Genomic DNA, 20,039 nt, shown 5'->3' with positions numbered 1-20,039 from the left:
GAGGATAGCCTCAAAAGATGACCAGTTTTTTCGACGCGGGATTCGTACGCTACCCGAAAGATGGGAGAAAGTAGTGGCCAGCGATGGACAATACTTTGAATCATAAATGTATAACCAGTTTTTTACAATAAAGCCTCGAATTTCGGAAAAAAAACGGTGGAAGCAAAGTTGTACACCTAATATAAGGGTAATATTTGATAGCCAAATGCTCTGTGCACAACTTTCTAAGAACTTATTATATTGTTTCTTTTCGCGGCGACACTTTTGATTTATTTTGTTTTATATACATCGATTTGTTTTATATGCATCGATAGATAAATCCCCGGACAGTTTTGTTACAATGAAGAAGTACTTTTCAGCGACAGTCTTTATCGAGTTGCGTCGCGCGAAACGCTGTATTCGATGTAACAGTAACCTGTAAAAGTATTCTACCAATAGTGACGAAATATTTTTGCATGTTGAGTGAGTTGTGTGATTAAGTGTTACGTGTATTTAGAATGAAGAATTCTAATGAGCCTCCAGCCAAACGGCTAAAGATTAAGGAGGAAGAGGATGAAGAAGAGGAGGAGGAGAAGGACGATGATGAGGAAGAAGTCAAGAATTCCGATGAGCTTCCAGTCAAACGGCTAAGGATTAAGGAGGAAGAGTAAGAGAACGGCAGCATCCAAGAAAATGTCCTCCTCGCCGAAAAGAACAATGATAAGAATGTTCTCTTCGATGAGAACGTTCTCGGTGAAGAAGAAGAGAAGGAGGAAAAGGAGGAGAAGAAGGACGATGAGGAAGAGCTCATATACATCAACGATTTCCTCTTCAATTTTAACAATGTAAGCGTCGAGTACATGATGAACCTCCTTCACTTAAAGCGAAGAATAATAATTGCTTCTTGAAGAGGCGGTAGTGGAAGGGGTAGAATAAGAAGAAGAGGAGAAGGAGGAGAAGGAGAAAGTAAAAATAATAAGCAGCGACGGCAAGTTCCGATCGTGACGCCAGCGTCGCCTGGTGGCAGCCTCAGGTGGCTGTATGCGTGGATTCGTACCCTCATTGCTATATTACTATAGTTGATATGTGTTAATACATTTTATAAAAGAAAAAAGTCCGGCTTATTACTCCATGATTTATGTAGAAACATATCGTCTCATTGTCTTGAAGAAATTATTCATCCGCCTTTTTCAAATTATGACAGTACAAAAACATCAAATCAATGATGAATGAATGAGTAAGTGAGTTAGTGTGAGTGAGTGAAAGAGTGAACGAATGTATATACGAGTATTTCTTTCTCTCTATTTTTCGTGTATTTATGTGCATAATCGCGTATAGTAATCCCGTGTAATTACGCGGCCAGGGATTCGAACTGAAAGATTTTTTGGTTCGATTCCGGTTCCGGTTTAATAAAATATCAAATTAATGTTCGGATTTTAGTTTCAGTTTTTTTTTTCAAGGTAAATAAAACTGTAAAAATTACTTTAAAGATTTTTTTAAATTTTAAAGATTTTTTCGATTCTATTTACTTGCTTTATTATATTTATTCTTTAAATTTATTCTATTCAACGGTATTTCAAAGACGAATGATTGTTCTGAATCACCTTATATACGCGCGCGCACGTGTGTGTGTGTGTGTGTGTGTGTGTATGTGTGTGTAAATATATATATATATATATATGTATACATATATAATACTATACTCTAAAAAGGGAAATCTCTCTATTAAATATCTTCGCTGTGCCTTGTCAAAATTCATGTCATTCGCCACCAGCCATATTAGTTCCTGCGTCATCGTCGTACCTAATCAATATAATATGTAAATTTAATTAATATTTTTAATACTAGCACGATTCAGTAAACAAGAATGGATTAAAATGGATTGAAATTTTAATCCATTTATATCATCCGAATGTATACAATATATGTACAATTTTTAGGAAAATTTGATCTTGCGCGAACAATATTTAGAATGTGAAACGCATCTTGATTTGCTCTAAAGTACAAAAACCTATGTAAAATAGAAACTTTTATTATCCTTCCGGATCTAATCATTTTTTAAAAAAACCATTTGAGACTTGAACAGAAGAATAAAATAAACGACACACTTTAAGATTGGTCGGTGAAAGGCTCAAAAACTCATCTTATTGACCCTTCTCCTTTGAGTATATATACTTAAATTGTGAATATTTACACTGCAGATTAAGTGTACACACTCAACCATTGAGTGTGTACACTCAAAGATCGAACGTTTACATTTACAATTGAATTTATACATTAGAGCTGTGTAATGAAGAACTCGGTTTCGAACTTTGATCGATTCAAATAATTGTCAATCATACAGAACAACGTACTTCGATATCGGTACGTAACTCGGTTGAAATAATCGTTGAAACAACTGATTCGATATTCGTTACAATTAATTATAACTTGACGTTTCGGACTTATTTATTACAAGTAATAACAACATTTTATTATAAGAAATAAAAACATTTATATTTGATCGTATACAAACTTTTGTTTAAAAAACTTTTGTTTGTTCTTGTTCATCACTAAAAATATTAATTGTCCCATAGATGTACACACGCGTGTGTCAGTTATAATATTTCCTGTGCAACTAAACACATGGCCTGATACGTACAGTATCATGTTGCTCCTCGCCCTGATGAAGTGAACTGCAAGGTTCACGAAACGTTGGCATTCCAAGAATGGATCTGGACACGGAAGAAACCCGCGAAACGCATAATCTTTACATAGAAAGGACCCGTGGAAGTCTCAAAAATATTAAGCTACAATTTCCAATGTCCATTAGCATACAAATTAGTATCAAATGGAAAACATAATAAAAAATAACTTAATGAAAAGTAATTAACAATAATTCGTTCATATTTGGCAACTCTACCATATATCTCTCTTGTAATAAGTATTATCCTTTTTTTGAGTCTAATTCGTTTATCTAATACTTAATATTAAATTTGAGCGTTCACTTACACATTTTTGAGTACAAAAAACTAATTTTAAATATTTGTCACAATTTAATTATTGTATTATTATATTGTAAAAAATAGCGAGAACAATGTTCTTTTTCACAATTATTCTTTAATTCTTTTTACTGAGCTGAAAATATTATATTTTAATATTAGTTAGTCTTTAATTAGTTCAAAATATCTTTGAAAGTAGTAGATTCACTATAATTTTCGAAACGTTCTTAAACGTTGCAATGAACGTTCCTTTTGAAACATAAAAGTATTAACGCGATCAAAGCAGCTATTTTGATGCCGATCATATATGTATATGCCGTTTTGTCAAGTGTTTGCTTCCATCGATTTCTTTTTATTGATTGTCATTAAATAACACGCCTTCATAGATTGTATATTCTGTAATTATTATATATAAAAATTATTGTTATATTATTATCATCACATAATATCACATAATATTGCAATCACATAAATAAGTTATACATAACACAACATTTTGTGTCAGTTAAAAACAATATACACTCATTAATTTTATTGATTTCTATGGTATAACTATAAGATATATTAACAAGTTGTGTCAAATCACATATGAGACATGTTCTATGTTAAACCGAACAATTTTTTTCGCAAAACACAGATTTTTACCTGTTGAATATAACAAATTAAAAAAAAATAATAATGACTATGTTTCAAAGGTGTTCGATTTGATGTAGAATATATATATATTATAAATTTGCTTTAATTATAAAAAACTAATAAAAAATAACATTAAAAAGATAAATAACTGACGCTTATTTTTCAAATTACTTATCATTTCATTTATACTTATATATAACGTATGCTTATATATAAGGTATGGGAAAAAGTTCGTGGTTTTTTCCGTTAGATGGCATTAAAAAAACGCTACGAATTTTTTCCCACACCTGACATAATTATATATAATTGATATAATATTACATTAATAATTACAAAAGATAATTAATATCAATTAAAATAATAATTAATGAATTACGTAATAACGTGAAACAATATAAACAAAATCGACTTACTTTTTCAAATGACAGATGAAATGCCTCGTTTCAAAAGTTCAAAGTTCATTTTTTCATAATTCTTTATAAGTCTTGAGAAATTTACATTTACAATTCATGTTTATCGAACAATGGTGAAGTCATTCCTATGTAAGAATCACATTTCTGTTTTTTTTTCCGCTATCTTTTATTATGTATTTTGTAGATTTTTTCGCTGCATTATAAATAAAATTGTCTGACTCTATTTCGACTTTTCTGTACAGAATATTGTTAATAAGTGTGCAGAAAAGTTCGATAAATTCTTCTACAGTTTTATGTAACAAAATTATTTTTATGTGTGTGCATTGTAAAGAAAAAAATAATTATATTTATCTTCCAAAATACATTTCAACTTTTTTGGACAATTTTCCTTCGTGACAAATATTCATAAATTCTTTTTCCATTACTTTTGTAGCATGTTGTATAAAATTAAAAATGTCCAAATTTCCCAAATCATTTGTACATTTTTCACATTCCATTATTGTCTCGTCTGAGCGAACATACTTAACAACTTTTTTTGAATTTCAATTTCATTTGTAGTACTTGGAGGTATCGCTGCTTTCGTATAATCGATTTCATTGTTATTCTCTAAATTTTCATTTGTTCATTAAAATTTATTAACTGGGATAAAGTGAATGTATTGCTTTCATCAAGTTCGCAACTCCGAAAGAATGTTTTGATGTGAAGTTGCAAACAGCTAATGATTTAAAAGCTCCTTCAAATTGTCCAGGACTTGGATTTCTGTTTGTACAACCATTACTTCTTATCTCACCAAAGAAATTTTCGCATCTTAATTTAAAAATTTTTAATTCAAACAATCAAAATTATTTCTTGAAAGCGTATTAAATATACGTTTTGCAGCATTTATCGTCCAAATTCAATTTTTCAAACATTTCAGAGCATTTTTTTTTCGGAACTTTTTTAGTTTTTTTATCACCATATCGCATGTTTATTAATTGTTTGCATGCTTCTTGCCAAAACTGTATGTGTCCACTATTCATAGTTATTATACTATTTAATCCTTGACCTTGTTTGCCATTGAATGAATCGAAAAGGTAATTTAAAAAAAATAACATATGCGAGGTTACTATAGTGCTTTTTGACAATGTTATTATATCTTTTTGTGTATAAACAACTCCTTAAACAACAAGTACAAATAAGATGATACAAAATATAAAAAATATTTATTTATGATGTATGCTTAATTCGCTTTATTCTTACCATTACTGAAATGTAAAATTATATCCATAAAATTTCGAAATGTTTTGCTTAAGAGGCTTGCTTAAGGTTTTGCTTAAGAGATTTTGCTTGAGAAGCGTATTTAACTCATTTTTGGTATCAATTTGGGATTGATTCTCTGCTATTTTTGGTAATTAACGTTTATTTAAAATATTATTTTTATCTATTTTGTAAATTGTAATAATATGATTCCACGATGCATATTGTTTATCATATGCATGCTTAGTGATTACATCCATATCCACATCTTTAGTTAGGAGATTATTCCTCGTTCCTCTTAAGAGGTATACATAATCAAAAACGGGATTAATTTCTTCCCTTTACCAGAAAAGTATTTCTTAAAATAAAATTATATTTTTTTGTAGATGTTTATTAATTCTTATTTTTTTATTTTACACAGTACTCCAGTTTAATTCATATTCTATATTCAATACAATATCTCAAAATTCTTAAGTTGAAGATAATTTAGAAATATTCTACTGAATGGATTAAAATGGACCACCGTGTATTTTAATGTGTGTAGAATATGAGACTTTTTTTATTACATTATGCTTTCCTTGTAAGCATATTGTTTTTAATGCGTATCTTGTTGCTGTCGTTGATTGATTGATTAACGTATTGCAGCAATATTAGTAGTATTCTGATCGCATACAGTTACTTAGCCTTAATCCATGCAATAAGATGCATTAGGCATTCTTTAATATAACAAATTAATTGAAACGTTTTCATAGTACTGTAACAAAATCCATAACCTAACGGCATCTTCTTTCCTTTCTTCAAACTTTTGAAATAAGAAGTAAATGCATGATCTGCAATTTTTCTATTTCTTTTTGTATCGAAGTCCTCAAATCCAATAATTCTATCTTGCTTCTTATCAAAGAATAAAGCAAGTTGTAGTGACTTTTCGTCTCATAATAAAACGACAAATTTCTTTCATTCATCTTTCATCTCTCTAACTATATCTCTTAAATATTGTATTATTACTTTATTGTATCCAGGTCGTAACGGAATATTCGATATTGCATATTTAATGTTGTTATTGAGGGACAAGTTATATATATTTCAATATGAAATTATAACATGAATCTTTTATAAATACCGATACAAAATATTTTTTCTGGATATATACTATTCTGGATTAATAGAAAGGATATATTATTACTAGAATTTATTAAAATTTATATATCCTGCCGAAAATTCTTGTATGAAATTTTTATATAAGATTAGTCTTATAATGAAATTGGAATATTAAAGTTCTTATGTGCTATTATATAATCTCATAAATTTTTATATATTTTATAATAGCATATTATATATGTTTAAAGAAAATATAAGATATTATATGATTAAAGATGCGTTTCGCGGATTTTCTCCGTGTCCAGATCCATTCTTGGAATGCCAACGTTTCGTGAACCTTGCAGTCCACTTCATCAGGACGAGAAGCAGCCTAATACTGAATTGTTCCTCTGGACCGTTCCTTTTATATTACACTGCTTGTTGGAGTGGTGGAGAGAAGAAGAGAATTGTGAGTGGGGGAGAGGAGGGGAACTGGTCGGTTTTCAATAACTGGAAGAATGGTCTTCTATATTTTATTTATGTTGCAGCCATTATCTCTATTTAGATTGTTAGGATGTTTTGTATCTCTATGATTTCTCTATATTTTCTTGGAAAGTATGATTTAATGTTGGCTATTGTCGTTTTGTCAAACAGTATTTGACGTCCTGTTTCGATGTTGTGTTCTGATAATGCCGATCACATGGCATGTTTTAGCCTGATATTACGTTCTTGACATTGGTGTTCTTTTATCCGTAGATTGATCATTCTGCCAGTTTCTCCAATGTATACTTGCCCGCAGAAACAAGGTATTATACTTCTGCGGAGTTGAGGAGAGATTTTTGATCTTTAGAATTTATTAAGATTTGTCTTATCTTTTTGGGTTTGAAGATAATTCGGATATTGTGTTTGTTTAATATCAATCCGATCTATTATTTCTTTAACATATGGAAGAATAGATAAAAACCTTTCGTCTAATTATATGTCAGAGACCGTTGTCTTGCTTGCATGTTTATTGATTATTTTGATTATGTCTTTTTTGTTGTGTCCGTTTTTCTATAAGGCTAGTTTTAGATGATTGAATTCTGTCTGTAAATGTTCTTTGTCAGAGATGGTGAAAGCTCTACCAGTTATGTAAATATGAAACCGGAATTTACCAATAAATGGCCATAGCTGTCAATGTAGTTGCTGTCAGACGGCGCCATTGATGCCATTCCTTGTTCTGACATCTGACAAAGATTTTCAACTCACAACAATACAAATTTCATACAACAGAATAATTTGTAATTGAACATATCGAATTTTGTGCCTGCTTGTTCTTGCAATTGACAAGACACACATTGACGACCTTTGTAATATGTTCAACAATCACTATCCGAGACTTAGTTTTATATTAGAGGGGAGGAAGGTAACAGATTGAATTTTTTGAATATTACTTTGATAAAAGACAAGAATTCGGTCGTTTATAATTGATACTAGAAGACTACATTTTCAGGGCGATTTTTGAACTTTTATTCTCAGCATCCTATAAGTCAAAAAATAGATATAATGTTGGGATTGATAGATAGAGTTCTGTTACTGTCATACCCTTCCTTTCATGAAAAAAAATTTTGATAAAATCTTGAATAATGAATATCCATTAGAGTTGATTTTTTTCCATCATTAAAAAAGACAACATAAAAAATTTAACCTTTAGAACAATAATACTAACAAGAATGGAGAGAATAGTCCAAAAACAAAAAAAAAACAAATATTTTTTACAATATCATACATAACAGGATATCGAACAGGATATTCTTTAACTTTTATCATGTGAAAATGTGAATCATCTCAAATTGCATGGTTTCCTAACTTTCATCATGGTGCAATTGCGAGCAATCTCAGGAGAGTTCGTTCGGCAAGAAATTTCTTGTCGAATGGTAAAATCTAAGAAAGAAAGGCTGAAAAATAGAGCGAAAGAGGAACCACAACCGACTGAATTGACTGAATTGATAGTTTTAAGATTAAATATATAATTTTGCACAGTCCAAAGACAAAAATAGCAATATACATAATAACAATTTTGTTATTGAATGAAAAGACCTTCGAACTATATATGAGAATTACATGAAGAACGCTTAAAGATATTCATTTTCAACAGATTGACTTTGTATAAATAATGGTAGAAAATCGTTTAGGCCCAGTTCCATAACTTACGGTTTACTTTTAACTACTTTTAATCAAAATTCGACTTATTCGTCATTCGTTTTCAATTCTAGAATTGGAAAAAAATTAGGAATAAATTGAACTTTATGGCCGTAGTTCGATTTATACTGACAACACTTGACGCTGAGCGTCAGCATTTGTTTTCGTAACATTTGACAAATAATAAGGATGAAATGATTTTTAAGCGTTGTTAACGTGAATCAGGGTCCATTAATTCTTATAGAAAAAAATTTGTCGTTGACTTCAACGCCATCTAACATAGTACAATGAACGAAGCCAGAAAAGCAATATAGCATCAGAATCGATTTAAAATCAATCCAAATCGAACGCAATTATAATTAATTATGATTGTTATGATCAGTCATGATCAATTCCTCAGTTTTGTTGAGTTTTATCGAGTTTTGCCCAACAAACGAGAATGGACTCAAATTAATTGAAATGGATTCAGATTTTCAGAAATATTGATTCACGAATGTTACAATAAATGCTTTTCAGTTCAGAATGCCCCATTTTTTATTCATTTATAGGAATTGCATGAAGCATATCTCTATGCCTTTCAATCTAAAAATAATATTAGCTTTTTCTGTGCACAACACACACATTGTGAATACTGATACAATTCAAAATTGTGAATAAGAAATGCACTTTTTCAATCCAATTGCAATCCGATTGAATCTAATTTAATCCAATTGAATCTAATTAAATCTAAAAAAAGTATTCACTACTTAAAACACGCATTCGGATAGAAAAAAATTTCAATCCATTCTCATGGGAAGTTTTGCTCAATTGTGCTTCATGGTATTCTGTAGTATTCACGGGCTCATATGAGATTTCGAGGTATATTATAAAATCATTATTTGTATTACTTTTTTTGCTTTAAAATAGTAAGAAAAAGTTCGAGAGAACTCGAGACAAATTAAATAGATATTGTTTCTTGTAGTCTTTGAAATAAGATATAATTTTAACGAATACTATTGGACTGCTCGTTTCAAAGGTTAATATTATATTTACATGTGATTATATATTAGATCATCATCTTGTATTGTACGTCGCAATTTGAGTCGTGATTTTATAGGTTTCTGTATTTACGGGGCCACTCTGCAGTTAATTCCGCGTGAGAAGACCGTACGTTTAACAGAAAGTCGCGATTATTGCTGTAAACTTTAATCGATTGACGAATTTATAATAACTCTTGCGAAAATAGCCTGTTCATGTTTCTGCTATTGTTTCATGTTACGCGACTCAATAATCTCCAATTAGAGCAAACTCATATTATATCGAGACAAATTATTGTAACTACCATAAATTGCATACTCGATGAGATTGTTGTAATTGTCTTTATTCAAATATCAAATATACGCCTGTCCTTCTTTTCTTATTATAGGAGGAATAATTCTTATATATTCTCTCTTCCGACTTATTCCCGTTTTCGAATTTTTTTTTTTGAAAAATTTTTTTGAAAAATTAAAAAAATCTCTATCCGTGCGGGGCTGAGCAGCAATAGAGAAATAATGAGAAGGATCATTTGAGATTTAGAAAAGTAACGAAAACTGGCACGCTCATTCGTGCCTGGCGCCCAACTTAAGTTAGAAAAGTCTCGCGATAATTCCGTGCATAGTTATCGATTCTGAATATCAAAATAAAATCGGAATAAATTCGAAATAAAATTGGCTGTCGAACAATGACAATATAAAACGCGACGAAGTTGTACCGTCAGTCGAAACTATTGATCGATATATTATATCAGGGTGTCCGTTCATAAATGTCCGAGCAAATATCTCAACTGATTGAAGATACAAGAAAGTTGAATAAGAGAAATTTATACGATTCTGAGTCAGCTACAAAGTGCACGTAAAAATTTTTTTTCTACTCTTGGCTTTTTCCAGTTATGTAGGTTTAATTTTTCTTAAATGGATACTTATAATTTTTTTGTATAATAGACAGCATTTACAATCAAAATTATATGTAGTAAAAAAATTACTACTATGCATCTTTTACGAGATAATCGACATCTTAAATATCAAAGTAAATTGGATTTTAAGTAATTTTGAACGTGGTTTAAAATGTCGAAGAAGAAAATGTTTTTTATACAATAGAATATTTATTAACTCATAAATTGCTCGAAATTTTGACCATGATTCAATAACATTCAAAATTTTTATAATGTTTTTCATTAATATTTTTGAGGCTTCCATGAGTGTTTTCTATATAAGGATTATGCGTTTCACTACGAGCCACACTAATTGTATGTTAATAATGTATATTTCTGAAGTAAACAAATAATAACTGTTTCGACCCTTATTAGGTCATTATCAATGTATTATTGGGTATAGACGTTATCAAATTAAATTGATAGATAAAACAAATGTTTAAAACTTTTTTAAATTTTTAATACTTTTTACTTCTATAACAAATGTATTTTGAACTTATATTTTGAACTTATACTTGTCAATTAAGAGGCTCATATGTGTAGTCTTCATTTTCTTCAGAAATGTTAGATAAAACATTTTTTATGTCAAAATTTATTTTAGCAAGTTCTTTATAATTCCTTGGACGCAGTTGTCAAATTGCTATAAAACTGCTAATAAACTGCTAATAAACTGCTAATAAAAGAAAATTGAATCATAAAATCTTTTTCTAATCTCAGAATATAATAATACACTAGTAAATAAAACTAAAATGTGTAAATAACAATAACTTGTCTTTATATTATTTTCTTATCAGTTTTACATCCTGCATATTCTTCTCAGTTCATTTTCCTCTTTTCTTCCTCATATTGTCAAAAAAGTTCTTTACAAGTTATGTATTGTAAGTTTTAACAGCAATCTATGAGATCGACATTACAGTTTAAGAGTTTATCTATTGGCAATTAAAATTAAAATAAAATATATTCATTTAACTTTTATCTACAATTCAAATAACTTTTTGTTATATTATTAGTCATTTTCACCTAAAAATTTTTCAACTAAATTTAAATTCAACTAAATTTTCAACTAAATTTTATAGCTGGTTAAGTATTTATAGTAATTAATAATAGGACTATTTTTTCAATCTTAAATTCTAATCTTTTGTTTTTTGCTACTCAGATAATTAAGCATATGATATTCCATGATACACAAAACATCATAATGTTATTGTACTGCCACGATACAATACAGGTGTACATAACTGTATGGTAGTGATACGGTAGCTTTGACTATAAACACATAAATTGCTAGTAGCCAACTTTAGACATGTCGCTAAGCTGGAAGATTAAGCCCCGGACAATAATTTTTTACAGGAATGAACTTTGACTATAGTATATGTACGTTTATAGTATGCAATGGTCAGTAAAGATCTCTGCTCCTCGAAGAGACTATTCAAACGATTTTAAAATCCATTAATTTGCATGGTACTGTGGCTCTGTATCAGAAAAATGTGATCCTGAATCAAAAAACAAAGGAAAAACAGAAAAAGAAGAAGAAGGAAAGATCACCAGTAATGGCCAACTTTCACATTTGAACTTGCCGGTTTTTATTGTTCGGGGCGGAGTCTAACAATCTTCAGCCAACTTCAATTCGGCGACACCGAGAGTATGCATTCTCTATAGCAAATATGAGGGACTAGCAGATAGCAAAATCCATTCCAGATAGCAAAATACCTCCACGGTATTGGTACGGTGAGCGTACGGCGTACTATGTGTACCGGTACCTGTCATGTATGTGCGTACTTAAAGCTTACAGTATCGGTACATCATACTTTCGGTACGCCGATAATCTATGCCTTAGGTACGCATAATATTAAAATTAATTAATTTTATTACTATTATAAAATGAATATTATTATTGATTAATATTTTATTCCAGAATACATATCATAAAATTATGATAAAAAAAAAACGTTTTTCCTTGAATTCAGGAACTATAATTTCAGTACTTCGAAGTCCATCCGGTTGCATATCGCCACCATCCTTGACTTCTGAAATCGTCTGGAAACCGCTGCATTTCGATGATCCACACCTATATAATCATGGATATATATGTATAGCTATGATCTACATCTGTTCAATACCATCTTGATCAAAAAGTTCCCGGAATTACCATCAGGTGATGCTCTGAGTCAGCTGATTTGAGTTTTGTTTTTTTGGTTAGGTTGCCACAATATCATTGACATTTCCATTAAATTTTATTACCATAGCTTGACATTTGTAAAAGTTACACCATCTTGAGTACATTTACCTCTGCACGTATTTTCGAGTTTGGATTTGTGGGCAAACAACTCGTGGATTTTGCACCATGATAACGCACCGTCGCACAGTGTCATCATTATCCGTGAATTTTTTACCAAGAACGAAACGAATACCATCCAACAGCCATCGAATTTACCTGATATGCTCCCTGCGATTTTTTTCTGTTCGATCGAGTCAAAAAACCATTACGGGGAACGCGTTTTAACAGCCGAAAGTTTCGAGAGCTGGATCAAGCGCTGGCATAAGTGCGTTATAGTCGATGGGGAGTACTTTGAAAGGGACAATATCACTTTTGATGAATAAAACTTGTATTTTCTGAATGAATTCCGAGAACTTTTTGATCAAGATATATCCTGATAGAAATTTGTGCAGTTCAACTGAATATCCAGTCAGCTACTGTCTAAATTTAATTTTAATGTTATAATGACTATTTTCAGGTTAGGAAATCATACACTGTACAATATTTTCGCAGTACAAGTTATCATGTATATCGTCTAGAGGTCTCCACAGTGTCTCTCCTGTTGATAAAACGGTACACCGTATTAATACGATACAGGTTATATATCATAATATATATAAACAATATACAATGCAGATACAGTGTTGATACGCTGTACTATAATATCATGTACACTTTTTGTACTGCTACCATACAGTTACGCTGTACACTGTCACCTCGTGGCAGTACAGTATCAGTACGGTAGCGATATTTTGTGGGTATCATGGAACACTTGGTTATCTGGGAAGATATTCTACAAAAATTTTTAATGGTCGGTACTACAGGACTTTCTCCTATTAGGTCAAATATATTTTCATATAATTTTTGAAATAATTCGTGTATGCGACATTTTAAAGCAACAATTGTACAATAGACAAAAAAACTTATTTTGCTTTTCAATTGACAAATAAAAAATTATTTTAAAATTGCGCAACATACTCATCAAAAAATAAGGGAATACTTTCGAACACGCTTAAAATTGCGCATTATTCAGAATACTATAATTCGGTAAAAAAATCATCGCAGACAAACAATCGCATCTTGTCTACACGAATTTCTTGTTAATCAATTTATGAACGAGATATGTGTATAATGTGCATGAAAAATCATAAACAATTATATATCTTGTAAATTGCGTATTGATATGATTATACTATTCTGGATTAATGGAAAGTATACTATTAGATGTATAACTTTGCGCCGTTTTTTTCCGAAATTCGAGGCTTTATTGTAAAAAACTGGTTATACATTTATGATTCAAAGTATTGTCCATCGCTGGCCACTACTTTCTCCCATCTTTCGGGTAGCGTACGAATCCCGCGTCGAAAAAACTGATCATCTTTTGAGGCTATCCACGAATCGATCCAATTTTTTACTTCTTCATAAGACCGGAAGTGCTGGTCAGCCAGGCCGTGTGCCATTGATCGAAACAAGTGATAGTCAGAGGGAGCAATGTCTGGAGAATACGGCAGGATAGGACTTGCCATTTCAACGTTTCCAAGTATGTCTTGACCACTTTCGCAACATGGGTCGAGCATTGTCATGCTGCAAAATCACATTATCGTGTCTCTCGTTGTATTGCGGCCGTTTGTCTTTCAATGCTCGGCTCAAACGCATCAATTGTGTTCGATACCGCCTGTGATTGTTTCAGTTGGTTTTAACAGTTCATAATACACTACGCCGAGCTGGTCCGACCAAATACAGAGCATGACCTTGGACGTCAAAATCACCGTTCTTGAAGCGTTGAAACCACTCACGACACGTTCTTTCACTAATAGCGGCCTCATCATAAGTATTTGAGAGCCTCAGCCGCAGATTTCTTCATATTGAAGCAAAAAATTAAAACCTCCCGCAAATGACGAGAATTTGGCTCGTAAACTGACATTTTCAATCGAGAATAACTTTATAATGCAGACACAAATCGACTAATGTTTCTATGGGGTTATGTTGACAGATGCCCAAGTTTATTGTATGACGTCTATGATCTATTTATTTCGACCACCACTTACCGCTAAAGCCATCTATAGGAAAACGGCGGAAGCAAAGTTGTACATCTAATACAATGTATTAAAACTTATACAGGGTCCGGTAAACTAACAACAAGTTGAAAAGTCCTCTATCATTTTGCAATTTTTGCAATAGTTGCAAAGATAAACAGGAACATTTTGTTAAAATTTATCGGACACTCTGTATGTTATTAGAATGTCTCTCGCCCCTTATCGATACGCTAAACGATTGAGATTGCATTTTCGATTACTTAAAACAAGTGACTAAAGCGAAAAGAACATTCTCTCGTTATCTCGTTCGCTCTCGGCGCCGAAGGCGAGCACATGAGCTCGTGCTTGTGTTAAAGTGAATATAAAGAGAATGACGCTAATATATGAACCTAATGCTGATTGACTCCGTCATTAAATGTCCTTACTGTTAGTTAGAAAGAAGACAATGTTAAAGAAAGAAGAGGTTAAGACGAGGAATTGCGTCATAGAGATATCCCAGATATAGGCTAATTGGCGTCACTCTCTTTATATCCACTCTAACTTGTGTATGTGTTACAGCGCCACTATAAAAGGCTGAACTAATAGGTGTGAAAAGTGACGAAATTTTATGTTACATGCCATTTCATTGGCTACGTTCAGAAACGTCGCTCGGATACCTCCGCGGATTCACCATCTGTCCTTATTTAACATTAAATGTAGATAACGAAACAACATTAGATGTAGATAACGAATCCAATAGGTAATGAATCCGAGACATCGGAGGCGACGTTTCCAAACGCAGCTATTAACTATTATATATAATGTATTTAATTCTAAAAATTTGACTTGTTTCGTTACTTATCAAATTTGTAAAAATTGATTAAAGTATCTTATATCTTGGAATTTTATATGTAAAAGCGTATTTTTCATCCATTTCAGCTGTCAGACTATGTATTTTCTGCCGGGATAAAGACTCACTTTACTGCCTTTTTATAATCATTTATTGAAAGTAAAGGCAGAAAAGAACAGTTTTTGTCAATTTTTACAGGTGTTTTAAAACGATTTTGTCATTAAGATTTATCCAAATTGTCTTTATTTACAAATGACACATAACATAAATTAACGTCATTTCTGGTTACAATAACACATGGCCGCGTAACTATTCAAGAGCCTAATAGTAGAGATATGTTGTGCCGATATTTCATGGTACGAATCCACAAAGGACTTCAGGAGATGAGATTAGTCAACCTTGTAGTTTTTTAAATAGAATATATTTAGCTTCATACGTAATACCAATGGTTATTTTATTACGAGTCCTCTTAGCACTATTCGCGTCGTGATAAATAGATACAGCTACAATTACGTTTAAACAACGGACAAAGTACAACACAACAAGTTTCTTTCAAATTCTTCTTTCTGACGATCACGTCCGCGATCGCGCTTATATTTTATATTTTTCGGGTCATCCTTGAATGTTCCATGCTGACCAGTCAACGTTCCGCGATTATTAGACAAGAATAGCTTCCGCGCAACTTCTGAGTCCGCATTTCTTAAGTTTACAATTTATATTCGTTCTTTTTTTATTTATATTAATTATTTAAAAGTAATTTTGAGTATATTTAATAAATCGGTTTTGGCAATCGTTTATTTTTCTTGCACGTTCATGATGCAATTGTTACTTGTTTATTAGCAATTAACATTCATGACAGATATAAGAAGGACTATTACCTATACTGACTTATATCTATAATATCACCTTCTCCTCTACTTTTGAAAACCTAAATTTTTTTCAATCCATTTCAATTCATTCTCATTTAGTAAGGAAATTGTAAAATTTTTGTAATTCAAAACTATAAAATATAATCTCTAGTCTAATCAAACTATAAAATACTTTTAATAACTCCATTATTCACAATATTTATTTTTTCTGAAATGTATATGCTTAGAAATGTATATGCTTACATTAAGTTCAATATCTGCAACAATTCTATTTTTCTTAGCATAGAATGTTTTAGTTCATTGTTTTCGAAATTACAATATTATTGAGATGTTTTATTTTTTAACAATTCAAAATAAAAAAAAAACTCAAAACGCTTATTTGCAATTTTCGAAATGTTATCAAAACCGTTTTAGGTTTTAGTAATTTGAGATAAAACGCTCGAAACTTTATTTAAAATGAAAGATTAAATTTATTGTTAAATATAAAGCATTTTTATATCAAGCTTTTATATCTTTTATTTATTTAATTTTTTTCAAAATTCAATTTTTTTTTTGACATTATGTTTTCTTGCTTAAAAATTTATAAACTGAAAGAAATTACAATAATTTAAAAAATTAATTTCTTAAATTACAGTACATGGAATACCCAATAGTTTTAGAAATGTTTTTGCTTAAAAATAAAATTTAATATTACTCATAATTTCTCATATACGAAGCAATTAATGTAATAACAATTGTGTAATTTGCAAGGTATTTATGTTTACGTAACATAAAAAAAATTCGATTGGTATGCATATTTTTATTTAGTATTATTATTTTGCTATATTATTCTATGTCTTATTGTTATATCATTTTGCCTCAGCCTTTTTTATTATAAAAAAGATCATGGATGTTTAATTTCGATAAGGAAACAATTTTCTGGTATAAAAACTTTGTCAATAGAATTTTAATTGCAATGACACAATATCTTTATCATAATTCGTGCTCTATTATATATAATCATTAAATTTTTTTTAATTCAAATTGTTTCTGAATATAAGCTTTAAAATTTTCGTTTATATACAACAAATATATTGCATTTGTTTATACTCATTGTCAAAAATGGGAAAAGTAAAAAATCGTAAAATATAATAGTACTTATATAATAAATCTGAACACACACAATGAAAATAATTTACCTGATCTGGGATACGAAAAAATCCATGTATCATCCGGACGAATTTCGAAATTATATATATTGTCACCATTCTCAACGTATTTGTATGGCAGGAACCATTTTTTCTGACCGATTTTAACGAAGCCGTGCTTGTGAAGCGGATACCATTTTAATAATGAGGTCGCCAGCTCACCCTCGACGCGTTCCACTTTTAGATCTTTAAAAAACATGCTTAGACGTGCTTCGTTAATAGCCTTCTCGCCCACAAAGAATGATTGGGAATCTCGCTCGAGTATTTTCACAGCCTATGTATCACCGCAACCCAATGAGTTTATGTTATCAGTAAGAACTTATATTCGAAAAATATATCCGATAACACACCGATAACATCCTTGAAGATGATATAATGATATCGATTATATCTAATGCATCCATTTTAGAAAAGAAAAGATATTTTAAATATTATCTTAAAATAATATCTTAAAAACTTCCTAAATCTGACCTTGTAGATATCAAAAAATTGTAGCGTATTCAATTTGCTGACTCAACTCGATTTCTAGTCGATCTGTTCTTTTTAAAAATTTAAAATGCCTATTATGGTCGAAGCTGGATTTTCATTGCTTTAAATAATTCAATCTTGAATATATGGTATACTATATAAGCTACTTGAACCGAAAAGGCCCAGCACAAAATATGCACTTTTTAAATTACTGCTTATAAATGCACTTTATGCCTAAATTATATATAATATGCTTAAAAAATATGTCATAGAGCCGATAAGAAGAAATCTAGAGAACTAGATCGGCAATAATTCTTTTTTTTAATATAATGTAAACTTTATGACGAGATGAATGTTTGTGACGTTTTTCTAAAAATCCGCTGTAATAAATTGTAGTATTTAGTATTCCAAAAAAGTTCATTACATATACGATATTTTATAATTTATTATAACATATTATTCAACTTCCTAATCAATAAAAATGAGAAATATATATATCAATTTTTTAGAATAAATATATTGTTTAGAAACGACACATTAAATAAGATTCATGGTGCTATTCTGTACTATTCTGTAACTGGTATTTTTTCATGCCTACTGATAGTTGTCGGTGTCGTTAACAACATCGGTCGATAAACTTTGATAAATGCGATTCTATATCACTGCTATCGATGAATATTTGACGATATTTATCGTTAATGAAAGACAACTATCGTTAATTCTAACGTGACTCCCCATAGATGATAAAAACATCGACACATTTGAACTTATTAACAACAACTAAAAATAATAAAAAATGCTGCATCACCTATTAAGCAGATTGAAGGCATTATAAAGTAAATATTTTTTAAATATGTAATTTTCATCTATATTATATTATATATGCAATGTAGTTTAGATGAGGTTATTTGATATTATTTCTTATATAAAAAAATTATTAAAAAATATTAAATTGTAAATTTAATTGTTATTTTTACTGAATTTCTTCAAATGGAATGTTTTTAATGTTATCGTACAATGGCTGAATTAGGATTTTTAGCGTGGGACCAAATATATTTGGAGCATCGATTAAGCATTCGTTTTGAACGCCGTTCAAAGAAAAAAATAGCGAGACATGCATGATCTCTTTGATCTTTATTACGGAATTTCTTAAATTATACCGAGTTGTACAATACAGAGATTGCAATGGATTTGATTGAGACCAAGATTAGAACTTGAACGGCAACATGGTCTTAGTCCAAAATGTCAGGTATGTACACTATTTTTTGTTTCAAATAATATTTTACAATTAAATATTATCATAGATGTTATACATATGGACTGATAATACAAAAATAATATCCATATTTCTCTTTCTACAAGTATCTGGAAGTACGTTTCTCAGATGACATATACTATACATTGGAATTGTATTATTGAAGTTGTCTCTTACTATATGAGTTTACAAAATTTTATTTTGTATAATGTATAGAATTATTATTTATAAAAAATCAGACATTTTTATAATTTGTTACAAATTATAAATATTTTTTTGATATTAACAGCTCTGTTTTATGCTGTTTCCAAGGTGCATTTTGAGAACAATGGGATATAGCTATAAGCCAGTTAGTCATACGAAAAGTCACTGATACCATAAATGATATTCTGCTGCGACAATGGATATAATTTCCCATATCTAACACCGAACTCCAAACAGCTCGGGAAAAATTTTTAAATGCTCCTCAACCATTTATAGGTGCAATTGGGATAATTAATTGCACTTGTATTAACATAAAAGAACTTAAGGAGCACAAAGAAACATATTTTTTTGAATCACTAGGGTGCTCATGCACTCAATATTCAAGTTGTATGTATTATAAAATACGTCCAAAAAAAATACATATTTAAAATACATATTATACATATATGTACATATATATATACATACATATATATATAT

The 20,039-nt window shown here is 30.3% G+C and overlaps 1 protein-coding gene across 1 annotated transcript in view; it reads right to left on the bottom strand.

The window, feature by feature from the left end:
- The window catches only part of LOC108692133 (sulfotransferase 1C4-like), a 52,025-nt gene extending 34,336 nt beyond the window's left edge, over positions 1–17,689 (bottom strand). Inside the window, exons 1-2 of the mRNA XM_018200285.1 lie at positions 17,624–17,689; positions 1,683–1,782 (exon numbers count right to left, since the gene is read on the bottom strand). Of these exons, the coding sequence (XP_018055774.1) occupies positions 1,683–1,774 (92 nt within the window). The 5' untranslated portion in view covers positions 1,775–1,782; positions 17,624–17,689. The remainder of the gene's footprint in view (positions 1–1,682; positions 1,783–17,623) is intronic.
- Positions 17,690–20,039: the final 2,350 nt, after the last annotated feature.

Source organism: Atta colombica, unplaced genomic scaffold, assembly GCF_001594045.1.
Source record: "Atta colombica isolate Treedump-2 unplaced genomic scaffold, Acol1.0 scaffold61, whole genome shotgun sequence".
Classification (NCBI taxonomy): domain Eukaryota; kingdom Metazoa; phylum Arthropoda; class Insecta; order Hymenoptera; family Formicidae; genus Atta; species Atta colombica.
The sequence above is the reverse complement of the archived record's forward strand: the minus strand, read 5'-3'. Positions and strand labels throughout refer to the sequence as shown.